General features: G+C 32.3%; 1 protein-coding gene across 1 annotated transcript in view; it reads left to right on the forward strand.

The window, feature by feature from the left end:
• Positions 1–22,655, forward strand: part of LOC144443246 (ras-specific guanine nucleotide-releasing factor 2-like) — a 71,147-nt gene that overhangs the window by 25,441 nt on the left and 23,051 nt on the right. The window contains exons 2-6 of the mRNA XM_078132667.1: positions 11,475–11,584; positions 12,482–12,629; positions 16,104–16,193; positions 17,539–17,792; positions 21,959–22,038. Of these exons, the coding sequence (XP_077988793.1) occupies positions 11,475–11,584; positions 12,482–12,629; positions 16,104–16,193; positions 17,539–17,792; positions 21,959–22,038 (682 nt within the window). The remainder of the gene's footprint in view (positions 1–11,474; positions 11,585–12,481; positions 12,630–16,103; positions 16,194–17,538; positions 17,793–21,958; positions 22,039–22,655) is intronic.

A 22,655-nucleotide genomic window follows, 5' to 3' on the forward strand; every position in this document is an offset into this window, starting at 1 on the left:
ACTTTCATTATTCACAATGGTAATAATTAAGACATGACTTTGGGGCTTTTACCACATTCAGCAAGTTCAAAATCGTATTTCATTATTAAGGTAATTTCTTTCATATGCAACAAAGAATGGGTCGTTCCACGCTTTGACCGAGAATTGGCAAAATATTGTCTTTAACACAAATTGACATCTTTTGCTGCTATATCAGCCACCGCTTCAACGTGCCAGTTATAGTTGAAAGGTGGCTGATATCTGTATCTGTATCTGTATCTCACAGACTAGCCAAAATAATGGTACTATATTCATGAGTATTGTGTTGAGACTTAAATTTATATCTTCCTCGTAGAAATTGAGTGAATTTAGTTCTTGCATGCTTAGAAAGGGTATAATAAAAATTTAAAAAAACTACTTTTCAACTAGTGATAATGATCAATGATCTGCAACTTTCATGTGAAACTCATGTATTAAATTAATGTACAGAATTTGCAGAGATCGGTGAAATGGCAGATATTGTACCAAGTACACTGGAAATAGTTTTCTTTTCTCCCAAGTGTCAGTAAACCTGATAGCAAATTGAATATAGCCTTCACTTATCTTCATTATGTGTTGTAAGTGTGCTGACGTGATAGAAAGTGACACATGTAAAGAGGTCAAGTACTGAAAATTGGTCAATTATGAAAATTTCATTATAACTACACCCTAATAGCTAGATATGACCATCCATATGTTAATAAACGGATCGATTACCATTGCCATCTGAAGGGTCCATACAATTTCTATTACATATATTTACAAAATCAAGTGGGAACACTGCTAACTGATGTCAAAGAAATATACATGTATATGTGCTATATTATCATATTTAATTTAGATGTTAATCAAATTAATAAACACAATGATTTATTTGTTTAACTATAAAATACATGTAATCAATATAGCTTTAGTTTAGTTAGTTTTAACCATACTAATGAGGTAAAGCTTCAATTAACGACGAATTCAAAGATAAGAAAGTTGTGCGGTTGAAATATATAGAACGTGTAAAACTCATTGATATGTACATTCAATTCTGCTCGATAAATTAACTTTCAAATGGTAGCAAGAGAGACAAAGCTGAATTTAAATATAAACAAGATAAGGGATGTTATTTTTAGTATACCTTGCACAAGGAAAGATATTGTCATTGAACAGAAAATATGGATTATATACCCTGGTCGTTCTACGTTACGACAACCATGTCTACATCACCGGTTCTGCAGCTGGTGCTATATGAGTCAAAACACTCCAAATCATTCGGGTGGAAATTACTCATGACCTAAGGGGTCACTACTTGTCTAACGACTTGTAGTGACAAGGTCCCTTAGGTCACTCATATTCTTTGGCTGAACAAAGAAATGTATTGGGGAATAAAATCTAATTATATATTTCTACAAACTTAATGAGACATATTTACTTTCAATTAGTTCATATATTTTTTTTAACATGATGAAAAAATAAATCCCAGTTGTAGCTAGTGCCGCTTTAAATTAGGCTGTAAATGTGAATGGTAGAGATCGAGAAACGCTGTTCAAAAGTCAACAACATATGACACAATTATTGAAAATTAATGCAAGTATGTTATATTTGGGTCAATTGAGCAATCTGCTTTCATTGGCCGACTTTCTGATAAGAATATTGACTTTTGACTAAGTTGTTGATGTTCAAGGTTAAACTTCCTACTTTGCATAATTACAGTCACTGTAGCTACACTGTTATAAAGAATTGGAGTAACAAAAGCTGCAGGCTGGTCTTCTAAGCTAGATTTGCCAACCTTTAAAAACTCTAGTTTAAAGGAGGTCACACAATGTTAGAATTGATGAAGATGACTGTGTCCACTATAAGCTTATTACAGAAATGCAGCTGCTAAAGATAAAAAATCAGCTTCACCTTTGTTCCCCTTTTTATAGTGACAACATATTTATAATAACCTGAAAAAAAGACTTTTTGACATCATTTGTTGATGGACAAGGTTAAGCCTGTGTCATTAAAATAATCTGGGGAAGTCGTATTTTGTTAGGTATGGTTTGGGAAATGAGTTTACCAGAATAGTAAGCGCCTTATCTGACTTTTATCTGCGATATCCTTTTAACATGCCAGCTTTGTTAATAAAGGTTAATTATTAAAATTTTCAATTTCATATTTCTCAAAGACATTCTGCTTAAATGTATTAATATAGCTAATATTTATATTGACCTGTCAAATATGAAATATTTTAACATCAGAAGTGATTGATAAAGTGATAAATGTACTTAAAAACGAATATTATAAATAGTATTTTTTTACGCTGTATGTTAATGTGACGTAAATACTTAAAAAAATTCATGAAAATAACAAATGAAATAAGACAGGAAATGATACATTATGAGCGTTTGATTTTCATAGAATTTTTCCATTGTGTAAAAATGAATAGTCCATGTTGAATTAGTTATACAGAGCAAAGGCCATATGGTGGTGTCTATAATAATACTTGTATACAACACTGTGTGTTTTTTGTTCAATATTGGATCAGCCGTTCATTCAACTCAGTGAACTGTAACATTGTAACCGTAATGTGATGTGGATTGAAGTGTGAGTCATGTACTGGTAATCACAGGTTATATAAAATAATGGTGCAATTGGGGGTTTGAAGCGATCAGTCTAAGTCTTGCATGTGGTGATAATGATAAGACTCAGACAGCAGTTAATGTGGAAATTTTACACAATACTTCATAATTGCGAAATACAATCTGACAAGTGTTAAGCAATACACTAGGAGTTATTGCCAATCTTAGTAACTTTAATGTTTTAATTTCTTCTACTTTTATCAAAAGTTGACTCAGTGACAAGAGTATGTGACTACGTCAACAAATACTAGGGTACAACCACCTAACTTATGATATTTAAGAGTGTGCACAAATTTAAAATGGCTATATGGATGAGGATTGGATATTTATTTCAGATTTTTAATTCATAAAATTTATTTATCATGGCTTCCTACTTGTGAAATTTGTAACTCAATAATTGCAAAAGATTAATAAATGTGTAAAATCTTTGTTATTGTATTTACAATAACAACTTTTTACCCAATACTTTTTGCAATGTATTCATTTACAACACAGACTCAATGGTCTATGTAGTTTCACATTGTTGATAAAATTGTTTTATAACTTAAAAAATCCAAAATAAGTACCCAATCCTCATCCATATGCCCACCTTAAGATGAGTATGACAAAGGTCCTAACTGTCACATGCTATTTCTTCACATGATGGTTACTAGCATTGTGTCCTTACTAGTATGAACTGTTAATAAACATAACTTGTAAAACATATGCATCAAACTGAAATTGTAACGGCAGTAAAATCTGCCAAATAATCTAATAATTTAATTAGCTCTTTACTTTTTTTATAATATACTTATTCTATTATCATAGCGATATTGGACAAAAAGATATAACATGAAAATTTTTAATTTTCTAGGTGGATATATATATACTCTGGTAGTTGTTCAAAACATGAAGTTTATAAACAACACGAGCACACAATAATGGCACTCATACTTAATTGCTTCTCATCGTGTCACCTTAAAATGATAGATCGGTCTGTTGAAATTTAAAAAATGATGAATCGGTTACATGTTGGTGATACTGTAAAGTTTATATCATAATTATACATTTGACATTCTGACTGACTTAGAAATGACAGGTAAAGTCAGGTATTATTAAACTTACAATCATTTGTTTTGTTCTCAAATTTCAGCAATAAATGATAATGTTTGCTCACATAGGTGTGCCGTTTTTTAAAATTATTCCACCAGATTGAAGAAGTGTACATGTAGAGTCAGTCGGGTCATGCTTAGACACATAGAATCATGTACAGCCACTGTATCGTGCAACTTAGTACATGTGCATTATATATGTCTTAATAGTACACAGTACATTGTACTTTGCTAAAAGTTTATTTCACAGACATCAGCTAGAGCATTGATGCAGAATATTAAGCTTTAGTTGTGTGTACACTAAAACCTGATTGATGAGAATGTTCTCAAGTATACTCAAGTGTGAGCTGAATGTTATATTTTGTTCGATCATGTGCTAAATTTCAGACGAATCTAGCTTTAATGTATTAGTGTTTCATCTTATACTTTTGAAATTCATTCAACATGTTTACAATGTGTCGAATTGTGTTTAATTTTGTGGGTTTAATTCCAAAGATATCAAAGCACAGTAAAACTGCAATCAGTTAACCCACAGTGAACATTGTTTAGTATGTATAAAGAACATTGTAGTCTATGTCAATGATCTCAGCTATTCGTATCATGTCTGATATTTCAAAGGCATTAGAGGGTATAAACGTGATGAAACATTGAAGCTGTAGTACGTACAGTGTACATCATCATGATGAGTTTGATCAGTGTGTTGATTTCAGAGACATAAGTGCATTCTGCATGAGTAGGCTAGTTATAAGACCCGATTAAACCTGTACAACATCAGGTACACACATCTAGGTTTGTTTGATCACTGCTCTAGTTTCCAACAATTCTTTTCACATTTATAAAGCTGGTACACGGTACACCTGCATCAATTGTCATTTACAGTATGTCGTGTTTGATCAAAACATGTAGTCTCGCAAACAGAATTCTCTTAGGGTTTGCATGTAAACCTTAGTGATGTCATATCTGTGTAGCATCGTTTTCAGCACGTCATTATACTAATCAACAAAATATTGTCCAGAAAATTTTAATTGCATATAGCTTATAGTGGGAACTATCACTTTGTGCTTCACAAATCATTTTCATTATGATCGACTTATTTGATCAATTGTACATATACACTACAGTCTCAAAACAAGACAAATTCTGTTGGCATTATAACGACATATATACTATAATTCAAATTGTCACTTTCTGCATTGCATATCATTGTCAGTACTGATGTCATCACATGTTATTTGATCAACTTATAGTGCTGCTGTCTTTCATCTGCATTAAATTGATTATTGTGCAACATTTTCAGTAATAATGGCACATTTTGTTCAATCAAATGCATCCCGGGTAGTCTTGAAAACAGACAATTTTATTCATATATAGTTTATGTTGGTAGACTCGCCTTCCATTTTCAGTATGTCACGTTTTTGTTTGATGAAATGTCTACATATAGTCTCAATACAGACAGTTCTATTCACATCATGCATATATAGTGGTGCTGTCACTTTTCAGCATCACACATCATATTCAGTATGTGTCATGTTTGATAAGTGTCCCAGTTTCACGATACATCAGCTAGCACACACACTGTTCAACGATGCAGAAAGCCTGATAAATGAAAGTGTTAATCTGATTGCGTGATGTTGAATTTTTTAAGCCATAAACAGTAGTTGGAAATTGGTATTGACATGACAAATCCTAATCTTTTACGGTCACTGTATAATACTAACATTGACTGTTTGCTTCAAGGTTTGTGTTTATAATGCAAGCTTTGGTTGATTTTTACTTTCATTCGCATGCGTTCCTGGATGTCTATTTGAACATATGCTGTGCAGTTTATGTTTGGGAAAGTAGCATATACTTCAGGTCATTGCTATGTAGGGTGATATGCATGACTGAGGGTCTATGTTAGATATAATAGTTTACATATTAATGATGTGAATTATACATAATTAATGATAACTTACAGTCTTGTACCTTGTATCGTACTACATGCATTTTTAAAAAGCTAAGAATGATATTGCACCTTTTAAAGTGACCTACACTGATAGCACAGATAAAACATATTTCTTGTAAAAAATTTTTTTTACCCTAATGCATTCTGCATTTCTGGCAATAATGTGGAATAGCATTTAGACCTCAAGCCAGTGTATTAACCCTTTCATGACTGGAGACGAGTTTTAAATAATTTTGGGAACCAATTTATATGAACATTTTCATAGTTATAATGATATTACTTCATTACGAAATAATATTTCTTTAATTCCAGTCTAAAATGAAGCTGATATATGCTAAAAACTTACATAAAAACAAGAATTTTGTTCAAATAATTTTGGCGGCAAAGTTTTCAGTACTGAATGGGTTAATGCAATTTCAAGTAAATGATACATTTCTTACTAATGAAAATTTCTACTTATAGATTGAGTCAAAACATTTCTTGAAAGTGAATCCCAAATTTTCGCTCGTGTCACGTCAGCATTGTCAGGTGTGTCATTCCGGGCTACAAACAGGAAATTGTAAATATAGCGCCCTCATTCAAATTGGGGGTATCATCACTTCATAGTACTGTTTCTTAAGAGTTTTGTCCATTGGTATACTTTAGAAGTGTAAATCAGGGATGTTTTTGTTATTCAGTCATTGAGGAATTTAGCAGCAGTGCTTAAACTGAGTAATGTATGCCATGTATACCCCAAGGTACACACAGACAGAAAGTAGAGTGCCACCATGGCAAATTTTGGAAAGGCCTATTGGCTATTTGGGATTGACTTCCAAGAAATTCTTTGTCGCTGTAAGTAGAAATTTTCATGAACCTAGAGTCCATGAACATTCATTCTTGTATAGTTTTTCTTGTTTTGCCAAATTCCAATAATTGTACAATATATCGTAGAAAGTGTCAATGCAAGGCTTAATAAGATTATGTCTGATCAAATTTACGAACGGTAGACTGTACATGTCCAATGCATCTTTCTAATTTATATGTCATTGACGTGACTTGTAAGTATAATTATCTCACTGCCTACTCAGTATGTATGTTTTTAAACTATCAATAATTTGGGAACCTTCGTCTTTCTCTGACATAATTGAATAACCTTTTCTGAAGCGAATTCAACAGCCTTTTCTAGTCTATTGTAATGACTCAGGAGGCTATTGTCAGTTGTTTTATCTCTCTGTATTTGAACCCAAAGTTCTTTAAATTGTCATGTGTCAAAATGAAGTTGTGTTTTATCCATTATCTTTGTCTGAATTTGAACCTTAGTTTATCTCTCTTTCTTCTGTCAAAATGAAAAAGAAAGGAATAAATCTTTGCAAGTTCACAAAGTGTGGCTTTGTGGGCACTAGTGATGTAATTTCATTCCTCTTGCTTGAAGAATGAATATGAAAATATCAATTACACTCGGCAGTTTAATGGTTAATTTATGATTTTCTCTCACTGTGATCTTGAATGATGTTTTAATTAATCATATATTTTAACTTCAAAGACACCTCTGTAGCACATCTGATCTTAAGATTCAATCATGGTAGTCAGCATTGATAGTATGGATGTTCCTTTGAGTATCCAGTAAGTTGGAATATTGTTATGAATGGGAAAATGATATTGGATCTAAAATGATGTGCGAATTGTGTAGAAAGTCTTAGAGCAATTTTTGATCAAAAGGACTTAAACACTAAAATTGCTATGCAAAGTAGTCATTATTATTGTGATTTACATCATCCATGGGATATACATTTTTGTACATGTAATTTGTTATATGCAAGATGACCCCATTCTTAATATGCAAATTAGATCAAAGAAATTTGCTTAAAGTTTGCTTAAGCTCAAAAACCACTTAGTACTGATATGGATTGGTTTATAGATTTCATTCAAGTGTTCTTTTAGTGTCTTTATGGAAAGGATGTAATTCAAGATGATTCACAATATGCAAACTGGTGATTTTAAATGCAATGTCTCCATGGGCCAATTGTTGTTGTAGTAACTTGCTGAAGATATCATTTTGGATATTTGGTTGGGATGTTGTGATAAGTGAACCTGGTTTTAAAAAAATGGTATTTTTAGTCAAAAGACTTTAAATCCAAAACTGCTGAGCTGATAATTGTAATTCTGGTGAGGAGATTCCTATGAGAAAATGACTAAAAGTTTGTTCAATGTGGAAAATCCTGATTCTCGGGATGCAAATTACAGAAACAAATTTTGTGATTTTTGGAGATATCAACTGGTTGATAGATAAAATTTCTAGATGTGCCAAGGGAATCGGTCTTAAAGTGTAATGAGATAAAGGTAAACAAGTAGGAACTAAAAATGCAGTAGCAACAATGACCAAGCCCATAGCAACAAACTGCAAACCAAGTTATATCTTGTACTAAAACAACAGCATCTTGAATGATGACTTGAAGACGGTTCAAAATTTCTCTATTGCTCATCTCTGCACTTGAACTCGAAGCATTCAAAGCTATATTTACTAAGCATTGTCCCAACTGGTTATAACCTGATTGGCTGTCATCAACAAGTTAATGTCCAATAGGGAACTTGCAAACCCGCCATGTTGAATGTTGCATCATGGGAAATGTGATAATATATACTAATCAAATTGTATTGTAAACAGTAGTGTTATATTGTTTTTAACCACCAATAATCAATTCATAGTCACCCTAATCTTTGTGGGAAGTTTATTTTATTGGTAGCTCCAGATTAGGTATTACGATAACTTGGTATTTTTGCTTCAATTGACCTTCGTGATACGTGTTTATGTTTTCATCTTGATGGTCAGCTCCTCTACAACCATCAAGATGAAAACGTAAACATGTATCACAAAGGTCAATTGAAGCAATCATACCCGAGGTAAAATAACAATGAACGATTAGCCGACATCTACATCGGATTTTAATCAGATTGAGTGACACCTCAATGTCGCCAAAATGGCCAAGGCTAATTTGTGCAAAAGCATTTCTGAAATTCAAAGAAACATGGGACTATATGGGTGTAGTGTGTGAAGAGAAGCACCTTTAAAGTTAATTTTGGTATTGGAGGCAGCCATATTGGAAAAAAAATAGTCAACTTTGGAGGTATATGATATAAAAGGAAAGCTGATGATTGGTCAATTTATGCTGGATAATTGGCAGCTTGTAACTGTTTGGGAGTACTGCTAACATGACAGTATAGACTTTTTGTAATAGTGGTGAGTCTGAACAAGAAGGAATTGCAAGTCTTTAATAATTCAAGATGAAACAACACAGATTTAGTCAGCTCTTGTACAGTACTATGTACTATCATTAATGCAATTTTAACGAGTCAGGAGGAAAGTAAAAAAATAAAATGTTCAAATTGTCTTTTATGATCTTTTGAGTGCTTGCTTGTGATGATTTGTTTTTACTTTTACTTCAATTTTATTACACATAATTGTAAAATAATATTTTTTGCCCACTCGTTAAAGAAGATTATTAAAACAAGATATTTATAGCGGCACGTACTAGCTATGAAATTGAAACTGACACTACATATTAATATTGAACAAACATCATCACAAATACATCAGGATTACACTGCAGTGTTAGGCTATTAATCTTCTTAATCGTTTCAGTAGTGGATAGACTTAATGAATTGTCGGTTGAATAATAAATGAAAGCTAATAAATAACATTCACATTCACGGTGCAATGCAGTGTCTCAGCTGTTAAAGTCCCATAATACATGATGTATATTTTAATTTTCTCTTCAAACATCACGCCTCACTTTAAAATTGTATTCTGTTTTGATTAGCGTAGTAATATAAACGAAGAATGTTTATGAAATTGATGCATGTATTGTGACCTCTGTATACATAAACTATATTAAGAAAATTACTTTGAAATTGTATTGTATTTTAATTTGTATAATATAACTGAGGAACATTTATGAAATGTTGGTGTGTTTATTGATCAGACCTTGTATAATATATACTGTAAAAGAAATGTATAAATTACTTTGAAATTGATTGTTTTTAGTATACTTATGATTGAAATTTTTTATGAAATTGGTTTATGTAATTACTTATTTATTTATTTATTTAACTTTGACAAAAGTCAGGCAGTCCACACAAGTGAAGAACACAATATAAACGTAGACCCCAAAACAAACAAATATACATAGAAATAAAAAAATGGCAAAAAGTGCAGTTACAGTACAAAATATTAAAACGGAAACATCTAAAATTAGATTAAACAACACTTTGTATAGTGCCACTGACAGACTGACACCCAGGTACAGGGATTGACATGATCAAACTTGTTCACGAGTTGCTCATGTAAGAATTTATATATTTTCATTTGTACAAGCTTGTTATTTGAGCATCCTCTTAATTTCAAACAGTTTACTTATTGCCACCGGAAACAAAATTTGACTTTTTGTATTATTGTTTTAATGGCATCAGCTTTGTGATGGAGTGAATTATACTGTGCCATATTGAGTGTATGTAAATTTAGAATGAGCATGTGTTCAGCAAAAATGAACAAACGAGAGAGAACAGATGTTTAAGTGGATTATTCCATGGTTGAAGGAAAGATGGTGCTTTTTTATAATTTGTTAAGTACAGTACAGTGTTCATATTTGTATATTTTAGCCCCTCCCCTCCTTCCCATCGTGTGCCTTCTAATGATAGCCAAAGCTTGTTGTTGTGAGTCAAAATGAAAAAAACCTTTGATTTCTTGTGAGTCATTACATAGTAAGAGATAGGGGAACACCAAATTTTGGTGTGTCACTAGAAATTGTGTGCATCAGTGGCATGTCAAATTGACTTGGAGGGCACAGTGGACCAGTGCACTCATTCAGTTGCCCCAGCCCATGAACCTGTTTTCTGTGTTAGATTTATGTTTGAAGTAGTCTCAAATTTTTGCTGACTAATGTGTTTAAAGTGATCATAGGACCTCAGACACGTTGTCATGTACAATAAATAAAGTTTGATGAAATGAATGACTCATAAATTGTAATTGGATATTATAATTATGAAGTTGAATATACAAAATATAAATAACGAGTTGGTCTTCCACATGGGAGCTGAGTCAGAGAACAGTAATTATTATATAAATTTCTATGTAATATTTTTTGTTCAGTCAAAGTGTCAGACCTATACAATATTATCATGCTTTATAGACGTTACTGTTTTGAAAGTGTGTATCATCCTGCCATGATTGTCCATATGAGTTTGTTGACCTGATAATGCGAAACATAAATTTTAGACATCTTGATATGCTGAATTTATCCTGTAGGATAATTTTTAATTGCCGTTATTTTCAACTTTATGTTGTACATGTCTACAGTGATCAATCCTTAAACGGATGAGAATTTGGTATTTATTTTTGGACTTTTAATTTATAAAAAAATCTAATATAAATGACACCTTTGTGACTCATCCTGACTTTATATGTCAAAGCTGAATAAATAAAAAGAAGTCAAAATGATATCAAAAGTAAGCTAATTTTAAGAATCCAATATGGCCGCTGAATACCGTTTTAACTATGGAATCCAATATGGCCGCTGAATACGGTTTTAACTATGGAATCCAATATGGCCACTGAATACGGTTTTAACTATGGCAAAATAAAAGATTGTTGACTTCCTTGAAAACAAGGTGATGAAGCCCAAAATTTCTTTCATTACTTCTAGACTATGAACAAACTGTCATTTAACAAAGTTTTAAAATAATTTAAGTACTTTTGATTTCAGGTAAATTGGTGCATGGAGTGCAATTATTCCACCTTTATATAAAGATAATTTGAAATTACTCTTTTTACCGTAGTACTGGTACTTTTCCATTGGTTATCGCCATGAAGGACAGAGACAGTATGATTTACGAGTGGATACAGAAACTGAATGCAATGCCTGGTTAGATTCTATCAAGCAAGCAAGGTTAGTCATACAAATCGTAGGTTTTACATGGAAAGTATGTTGCAATGTTTTGTCCAATCAGACTTATTTCTACCTTTGTTGATTACTGCTGTTGACTTTGATATGATTTTGGGTGATAGAATATCACCTCGGTTTAATCAATTTTGAAATCTTAATTGAAGCCCTATAGCAGTCTTCACAAATAATGTTCAGCTACTTCTTGGGATTTCCTGCAATGGTGAAAGTTAATATTCATATTTGTCAACACAGAGATATGTATTTGTGATGTTATCACCAGAGGTTTGAGGTTTACCCATATACACACGTCAAGTGCAGTAGGGCTGCTATATTTGTCTTTCATATTTATTTTATGCATCATCAATAAGTTATGTTGTAATTCAGTTGCAAATAATGTCAACACACCTGGTCTGAATTCTATTACTTTCTCAAAAAGAATGAACATACATTATCATAATGGTTAGCTAGTGTAAAATAAGTATACTGCAGTTAGGAAACAAATTTAGTAATAACATCAAACCATTTAAGGAAAAGTCCAGTCAATAAATTGTCCGTATAACACATACAAAGAGTGTCAGCACAAAGTAGGTATGGGTATGGGAGGTTTTAATTCCCATTAAAGCCATTACAGAAAATACCCCAAAAATGGCTGAACACATGACGTGCATCTTTTCACAAGTTTTCAAAGTTGAGTATTAAGTTGCTACTTTGTCGCCCAAAATCATACGTAAATTGATAGCAGTAATCAATACAAGTACACTAACGACATAAATAAATCAGACAGGACTTTTCCTTTCAAGTCGCAGACTGTGCATGTCTATGGAAATGAACATCACCAATTAAAATGTTACGCACATATTTTTATTGCACCATAATTTGGAAGTATTCTGTCATTCACAGTTTTAGTGGATTGCTACAACAGAAAGAAGAACTAGAGCAGAAATACTTGCATTTGCTTCAAATTCTGGACAGCGAAAAGACCGCCAAATTATCTCTTAGACAAGAATGTGAAGAACAAATTGCTGAGATTTCTAAACTGAAATTTGAGGTAAAGATACATATTCATGTTTGTGATTGTGCCCTTTAATTTTTATGTTTATCGTACCTGACAGATTTACATTTATTTGATTCAACAAAATATTAAATATTATTGATGCCCTCGACAGCTGAATCATGGTAAGGCGACAAGTGAATGCAAAATTCACATTGTCACTGAAATGTGGGATCTTAATGAAAGCAAATGATTCATAATTTTCTTCTGACTTTAATTGCCATTTCTAAGTCATCCAGACTGTTCCAAGAATGATACTGATTTGCAAGCATCATATTGGAACATATGCATTATACTTACTTTTATTTTAACCGACTGACCATTTTAAGGTGATAGGCAGAGAGACATAAAAAATTTTAAAAATGAAAGTTCAATCATTTTTTCAATTGTGTGGTGATAATGTCTGAATTGAGTATATGAGTTTTATTAGCAGTGGAAGTGTTTAATACAGAAATAGCTGGCTATTATATTATAAGAATATGTAGAAACTAATATCATTGCAATAGCTGAGTTTAAATGCTTAGGCAAAGGCATGCCTTGCATTGTACTCTAGGGAAGGCAAGATAAGCTCTGCAATTTCTTAGGATCCCTTTGAAAAATAAAATTTGTGCCACTCAAATCAGTTAAATTGATTATGTCTGCATACATGGTTTCAAAGTAGTCAGCACACTCAGAAAATAATTGCTTTTGAATTTAATTCCTTGATGTCAAAAAGTTCCACATTTAGAGGATCGAGGTGTCTTTCTTCCCAGACATTGTAAATTGGGTCAATAGTTTTCTGCAAAAAATTCTAAAGAGAATATACTACCTTGTTATATTGAACTGAGCAGGAGGAAATAATTTTGTGTGTATATTGAAATATTTATAGTGAGTGAGTCATGTACCTGCTATTAATTGCGGTATAGGGACATGTTATAAGTTTGTTATCATTAAAAATTGATCGTAAGGATTCGAGTTGTGATGATGAGGTGATATTGCAGGCAAAATTACTGAATTATTTGAGGACATAAGTGTACTCATGCAATCTCACTAAAATCTAACCATAAGAGACTCTTATTAAAGTGAGGTTGTTTTTGTACATCAGTGTATTACATGATTTAATTATGCATAGTATATCAATTTAAGATTTTTCTGTTATTAAAAATTGAGACATGTACAAAATGTATACTATTATGTTTACTCATATACAAATGAGCGCAGTGGTTAAATTTTTTATGTCTCCCATGCCCCCTGGATGACGCTACATTTCTCCTGTCCAGTGAAATAATTATTATATATAATATTATAGCTGGAAATGTAGGCAAATCACAATATCAAATGACAAAGTTGTTGATGGTTAGATAGTGACCAGACAGGCACGTATCTGGAAGAAAATTATCATTCACTGCAGAAACACAGGACCTATAATAAAACAAGTGATTTATACTTTCCTTCTGAATTTAATTGTCAATTTTAAGTGTTCCAGACTGATAAAGATATGATTATAAACTAGAAGCATCACCAACATGTACTCACACTTACCTCTTGTTAAATTTTGATATATATTAAGTAAATTTTCATCTTTAACCGAAACAACCCATCATTTTAAGTGTGTTATGATGAGAAGCATAAAAATAAATAAGGTCTCCCTCTATGTATAATTTTAAAGAATAAGGATCTTCATTTCATATATGAAAAGAAATGGTTGGTTTGAAAAGAAACAACATGTTGTGAACATAACAGATAAAATGCAGCCTGTTTATTGATAAAATTGATGTTAAATTCTTGGAAAACGCTAATCAATAATTCCTGGAATTACAACAATGATTCCTATTCTACACCACACAGTCAATATCATGTCTACTTTACTATCCAATTGAGACATCTTAAGTATATTAATGTTTTGACAAGATTTCTTTCAGTGGAAAACACATTTTCCCCATTCTTTTTCATTCTGCCAGAAAATACTGCTTCAAGCAGAAAATACTGTTCTTGTTCTTTGACTCATAGTGACAGGACGTACCCCTTATGATACTTGTAATTTCCTTGTCTGAAAGTAGAAGAATATTGGGTTATCATATATACTTTTTGTTTATCTACACATGGGAAAATGCAAAGTAGAATACAAGTCCTCGTTAGGATCAAATATCAATAACAAAACACAGACAGACTGTTCCAGAATTTAGTTCCAAACCCATATTAAGCATTACTCTGGTAATTGAGGAAATACTACTGTTATACCTGCACAAAAAAATTTAAGAAACGGACTGAAAGTTTTGACTTATTTTTTGAGCACCACAGAACTTAACATACATTTATTATCATGTGGTCGAATAACCGAGAAAAATATCCTGTCTTTTCTGCTTGAGTGCTCAATACAAATTGTATGTGTTTGGTTTAATGTATATAATATATGATATATAGTGTTCTACTCTACAATATCATTTGGTCAAGAGAGATTACTAACATATTGTAAACAAATATTCAAAATTTTAATCGATGAAGAAAAATTCAAATACATTGCAAGGTGAATATGAAGCTGCTTCAAAGAACTAAAATTGTCATGTCAAATTTGATGTATATAATTCATGGTTGCTATGGAAATTTCTTAGCAAAATGTTTTTATCACTTTGTCAAAACACCTCTAAGCGTTTTGTTCTTTTTTCAAGGACACTTTCTCTTATTGACGACAATGATATCAATTTTAATACTTCCAACACACATATCACGATATTGTATATAACTCAGTAAGTTATGATAATGTTTGTCATCGATAGAATATAATGGACACAGTGTATCAAAGTTGAGATACTAAGTAGACTATGACAATATAGCACATTTCATGTGAATTTGACTTGGTGATATGCTGTGAACAGGTGACAGCTATTAGAAAGAGAAAGAGAGAGAGAGTGAGTCAGTGAGTCAGTGCGTATGTGTATATGGAAACCTATTGAGTTGACTTTTGTGTAGACTTTCCAGTTTCTTCTTCTGGACCTTGTGATGCTCTATGTATGGGATGACTCCTATGCTCGAGTACATGGACACATACAGAGTCAGGTTTTATCTATGCAGACTTTACTGAGGTCTCTTGTTTCGTTTGGACCCAATGACATTCTATGAACAGGATGAAGCTAATGTATACAAGTCAGAGTGTGTAGAAACCTACAGAGGTCAGCTTTGTCTAGACAATCCAGAGAATATTTTTACTTTTGGGTGCTGATGATGTACTTCAACAGTCAATTGAAACATGTAGAATTGAGATTTGTTGAGACACATTCAGTTTTTGTGTGACCCAGTGTTTCTTGTAAAGATCTGTATCATAAGAACTGCAATATCATCTTCTGAATCAGTATCATAGCATTTCAAAGCCAGCTAAGTTTAACACTTCACTGTCATACCTTTACATTTTCTGTGATATGCGTCAGTAAGTTTTTTACCTTTTTGCAAATCATAATGCCTTTTAATACCACTTACAATATGTTCTCTTTGCAGATAAATGAGATGAAAAAACAACACAGACAAGTTCCACTGTGTTCAAGTAATAAAATTGAAGAGTCTGATGAGATTAAGAAAATCAAAAAGGTAATTAATATTATCGTCTATTGGTTATTATAAATATAATAAATAGAGCTAAGCTGTGCTTACATTTGATTAATGTAACATCATTGGTCAGTGATGTCTCATTTTTCACAATTTCAAATAAAAAAAATGTGTAAGGAAACTTATGTTCAGTAAATGAATGCTGACCAGAGTCATTGATAACAGTTATACAATGGGTTTGCTAAGATTGGGGAACCCTAGAGAATCAGGTATAAGCTGGTATATTAGTGTCCTATACAATGTTTGTTCACTAATTTTTCAATAACCCCCGAAAAGATTTTTTTGGGGGGACCAGTTACATTATGTTCATACTAGCTGTAAAATTCATTGCTACTAGCATTTTTATTCATTATATGCATAGAACAAGTGTACAGCTAAATTTTCATATCACTTTTTCAAACCATTCATATGGTTTCAGTTATTTGACATTTTCATAATTTCTTTCTTAATCAAATCAACTGCATTATTAACAGAAACATGTACCATATCGATTTCATATTTGAATTTTAGAACAAGATATCATATATCCATTCTTCATAACAAGATGTCATTTGTCTATTTTTCTTCTCATCTTCTAATATTTCAGCAACAGCATATGAAGAAGTCAACACTTTTAGTGAAAGTAAAACAATCAATTAGTATCAACATGCCTAGAAGTTTCTAGTGATTGTTAATTGTCCCAGTAGTTCTCATAGATAATTAGATTAAAATTCCATTCACCACAATCATCATCATCATCATCATCATCATCATCATCATCATCATCTTTCCTTTTGTCTAATAATGTGTGACACTGTGTAGTTCTATAGTCATTCATACAATTGCCAATTACCTTGCTATGCCCAATACAAATCTTAACAATGTAGCTGTGTTTGTGTCTTGTTCTGTCATTTCTCGTACTTTCTCTTTCTCTTCTCAATTCATACTTTTGTCATTTCATGGTAGCTATTCAACTAGTGTTAGGTCCTGCAGTTCTTTAGTCTTCTTAATATATGTATTTTTTCTTTTCTTCTCATATTTCTTCTATGATATCTTTAATATTATTTTTTTGTCTTGCAGTTTATTCGTTGTGACCATTCCAGACACCATGTTTACCCTTCTTATTTCATCCCTTTTCAACTCAACATTATTTCTTAGTCTTGATAGAAGAACAAATTAGTTGAAGGAATATGATATTAATATTCTAGGTAACTTTTTAGTTGAAATTGTTTACTTTTTAGCACAACTTAGTTTGTTAAAATGGTTATTTTATAAACTTTGTAAAATAGTTTAAATTTGTTGCTAGAAAAGTTCACTCTAAGATGAGTGTCATTCTTTCAAAATTCAGGTACAAAGTTTCATCAGGGGTTGGTTATGCCGACGTCGATGGAGAGCAATAGTTCAAGACTATATTCGATCACCTCATGCCGAGAGCATGCGAAAACGTAACAGCATTGTATTTGGTATGGTAGAATGTGAGAAGGAATATGTTGAGCAATTGTCTACAATAGTTTCCTGTTTTCTCCGTCCACTTAAGATGGCTGCCAGCTCAAAGAAACCAGCCATTACACATGAAGATGTCAACTCGATATTCTTGAACAGGTTAGTGTCTTCTTCTAAATTCTTCTTAAATTCTTCTCCTTTTTTGCTCGTGTGTGTAACTGATAAATAATTGTGAATCAAAATAAGTTGCCAATTGATACTTGTTGAACCCACTTCATATATCACAGTGATCAGGAATAGTTAATAGGCATGTTTACATTCTGATTCCTACCGTGCGTATTCCTATTTCCTAACTCAGGTACCGAGAGTTAGAACACATGCTGTGCTTACACTTGCATAACAAATGAACATAGTATACTCTCAGTTAAAACTTGTGGCTCTTTCCAAATTAATCTCCAACCAATTTAAAAGCAAGGAAAAATAACAGGCGCCACCATTCTAACACACAGGTGTTTGATTTATAATTGTTAGAATTTTAATATATAATTATTAGATATATTTATATATAATCCTACAAAATCAATGTAAAAATTACATCATATAACACTCAGGTGTGATTCTACCGATTAATTCAGATATACGAGCTACAGAATTATATACATTGAGCATTAAGATGTAAAACTAACATTGATTTTGTGGGATTATATATTTATCACATAAATAAGACATCCTTATATTTTTTCTATAATTTTGAATCAAATTTTATAAATACTGTGATGTTTCGTTGCACTATATTCTTCATCGCGTATCAAAAAATGGTATCCGATGGTTATGCAAATTACATCATCATGTAACTTTCATTCATGTCCTGTCATAAGGTCAATCGCTTATGATTGACCGGTCAGGGTGTTATGTGGTTTCTCAGTCAACATTTTTGGTTGTAGCTTTGCGATATACATGTAATATCAAATTTAGTTTTAAAATATAAGTAAAACTTGTCTGAATTTACATTTGTAATACGTTTCGGGATTTTGCAAATTTAGAGCTCAGGAGCATTGGTATATGCTACGTGCTGCTACACTCACAAATCATCATCGATCATCGACATTTTGAGATAGAATTAAATACAAATCAAAGTACTTCTGAATATACCACACTTGTGCCACCCAAGGATGTATTTATAGTAAATGTGTGCATTTACCAGTTGTGAAAGTACTGTCCATAATTATTCCAATAATGGGATCGTAGCATTCAGAGGCAGGAATGAGAGATTCTGAACAGTTGAGAATAAAACGTTTGGTAGAACAGGGGTGATTCAGGTTTTTGATCTGTCCGTTTTGAAGTCACACAGGTGAAAATTTGCATGTGTTTATAAAAGTGACAATGCCTAATAAGTTACAGCACCACTTCAATCTATTCAATAAAGTATAAGTTACAGCCACACTTAAACATAGAATGTAAATGTTTGATTATTAGGTATAATAATACAAAGCTTACAAGTTTATAAATTACCATCCGACTTAAACATTGATGTTTAAATAAGCTATTACCTTACAAAAGTTATGGGTCCATTTAAATGAAAGTAGAAGAAAAACACTTTTTTTTATCACCATAGCTTTAATGAAATGGGGATTTTGACTGATTTATTACTTAGCTCTGTGAACAAACCCTAAGTGACCTACTTTTAATTGAAAGTGCTGATAGGTATGAAGTCCCTGAAGTAGTAGTCAAAACAGATGTTTCAAGGAATAGACCCTTTATCACTGTTTCTATGGCAGTGGTAGAATTTGGAATTAAATGTAATATCATAACTAGGCAAAGCCCATAAGCTCACGCAGGGTAGATTCATTTGTGACCGTGGCTGCCTCACGATGATATTGCAGATAGCTATAGTGCCCTTCGCGTGGAGAATGCGCAGAGTATATGGAATGCGCATGCGTAGTCATTGCGCCACAATGCATCCTTGGGTAGAAACACTAAAAACATTGCATTATAAGTACAGATGTATATAGGATGTGTATGCGTACTAGTAATTGAGCCATTGTGCGGCTGCTTTGCAGCCGCTGCGCAAGCTAATGATGTATTATTTTGGTATGGTATGTCTATGAATCTGGAATCTAATTAGGAATAAAATTAACAATTAATTAGCCTGGAATCTAAATGAAACAATTAATTGATTACTTAATTGGAAGTAATTGTTGTGTATTGAAAACGACTTAAAAGAGTCTACAGTTGAGGATGAAGGTTCAAAGAAAATTACAAAAGAATTATCAATATTCATTTGTATAAATAGTGTAGGTAAAATTAATACATGTTTATGTAAGTAGCAATTTCAAATTCAATCTAATATTAATGGGAATACTAGAAAAAAATGTCATTATAAAGTTAAAATGTTGTCTTTCCTTTTTATGAAAATGGCAATCAATACCACTGTTAGATGAAATAAGTTTTTCTTTGTTCATAAAATTTGCAGTAAGCTTTGAAATGGTTATGTACTTTATTTTTGTTATATGAGGTACGTGTGATTTATAGATCTGCTCTGTGTTATCTCCCAAATATCTTGGCATTTCTCATGTAGTAACTGAATAATGACAATGTTCTAAAAGCTGGTTTGGTTTATTTTCATTTAACAGATCACAGTAATACGATAAGAAAGACATTGTGCTGCCAACTTTATACAAGATAGAAATCAATTCTAATGTTTATATTTAATCATACGTATTCTTGGTAGCAATGTGTACTGTGTACAGCTGTTACTAACAGTAGGGGTTCATGCCAGACTAAAAGGGTCAACTTTGAGTCATTGATCCTAAGCCTACATAAATAAGTGTGGTTGGTTGCAATTTGCCCAGGGTAGGTGTTGCTTAGACCCAAGAGAAGAGAATGTTTATAAATACACACATTTTGGTCAACCCAAAGTTGCAAATGTGAATCCATGAGTCGGCCTTGATTCCAGTATGTGCCCTGCAATGATCAGACCTAAACATAAACAATGTAGCCTAATGTAGTTGAAATAATAATTGTGGCTATAACAAGTAAATTTCTAGCTACCTGAAGAGATAGTGTCTGCTCACCATTTGGACTGAATGATACTGTGCTCCAAAATGGGCATTTGCGCATGAAGGGAAATCTGCCCAATGTGAAATATGTTGGCAACATCCAAATTAGATGGGACAAACACCTTTATTTGGGCTTTTGAATCACAGTTTATCTTCCATAGAATTAACACAGTATTCAATGGCCTAGTCAGTGTAACCTGGTACGTACACCATGATGGGGTGACCTCACACATTGGTTAACCTCTCGGAGAGAGGAGGCCGGTGAGGGCAGAGTGACACAGCATATTTTATAGTCTATCAATGCTCATATTCTAAAATGACTAAATGTGAATATCATTTTCACAAGTATTTCAAAAAAATTGGCATATATGTGAACTCGGATTTTTAAAAATGATTTTTCACTGCTGAGAATAATTAGTTGAAGTTTTCAACAAATTAACAGCAATTATATAATGTTTGAATGGTTTATTCCTGAGGTGCATTATATGTCAAGTGTACAATTATAATAAAAATTTGGTTTTTTGGGACTTTTTGGGACTCTGGTTATTGAGCCTTCGGTTTATTAAGATAGGCACAAACTAAATGTTCCTCAATGTACACAAGTGGATGATAGCGGTGTCTCGATCTGTTGTGTGATTCTAATCACCCGGTGATCAAGATAGTGTAATCATTGGAAGTCCCAAAACAGTACACTGCAAGTATATGGAAGTCAATAAAACTCTATGAGACCTCCCTACTGAGACTATAATTAAACCAACGTCCACTCAATAGCTTAAATACTGTAACAGTTATATCAACATATTGCGGCAATATAGTTATACAGTGAACAAAAACAGCCTGTATGTGCCAGCCAAATTTTGTTTGCACTTTAAGAATAAATTCTAATAGTTTTAAAAGGAGAAATAAGAATTAACTGTGTGAAATTTTATCTTTGTACAAGTTGCAATTTGAAAGTGTTGCTACATAAGGGTAAATCTCATTGTGTAATTCTCTTCTCTTTTTTTTTGAGGAGCAAGTCATGATGGAGATAATTTACCATGTATCATAAAAGGTGAACGTTTTTAGGTCAGATTGGCATTGTTCTTAGGGGCATTCACCTGCACTGTTCATAGGTAATGGAACTATTTTGAAGGTTGACAAGAAGTGAGTGGCAATGGTGAACAATGTATGACCCAGCCAAAGCTGTATAAATTTTAAGACATTCGATTTTGAAAAAAAAAATCTATGTTGATTTTTACTCCTTAAAATGTCTTCTCTTTTCAACAGCGAGACTGTGTTTTTCCTGCATCAAATTTTCTACAAAGGGTTGAGTGCCAGAATGGAACACTGGCCAAAATTGGTGCTTGGTAAGTGACAATAAAATATACTTTTTAATTTTTATTGTGTTATGAAAAAAAATGAGGATAAATTTCCATAAATATTCATTTTCTATCATTATTCTGCATCAAAATGTAGTAGTAGTATTAGTAGTAGTAGTAGTAGTAGTAGCAGTAGTAGTGTAGTAGTAGTAGTAGTAGTAATAGTAGTAGTAGTAGTAGTAGTAGTAGTAATAGTAGCAGCAGCAGCAGCAGCAGCAGTAATAGTAGGAACATGTAAATAAATAGATAAATACTTAGATAAAAATAAAAACAGGGTTACCAGGAAACAAGAACTGATTTCCATCTGGACCCTGTTTTATCACTCATAAAAACATTACATACAACAAAAAAAGTACAAACAATGCGGAAGCAAAGCTTAACAAGACAAGAAAATGATCTATTCAAATTGACTCCTAATTCATTTCATAGGCACCTCTTGCCATTTTGTTTGTTTGACTGACTGACTGATTGATTGATTGATTGATTGATTGATTGACTGATTGATAGTTTTTCTTTTACAATACTGCTAATTATCAAAGATAACTTCAACCAATTTTAAGAATGAATTTATCCCCAGCCTTATAATTACTCGCATTCACCTTGTA

The sequence above is a fragment of the Glandiceps talaboti genome, chromosome 12, assembly GCF_964340395.1.
Source record: "Glandiceps talaboti chromosome 12, keGlaTala1.1, whole genome shotgun sequence".
NCBI classification, from domain to species: Eukaryota; Metazoa; Hemichordata; class Enteropneusta; family Spengelidae; genus Glandiceps; species Glandiceps talaboti.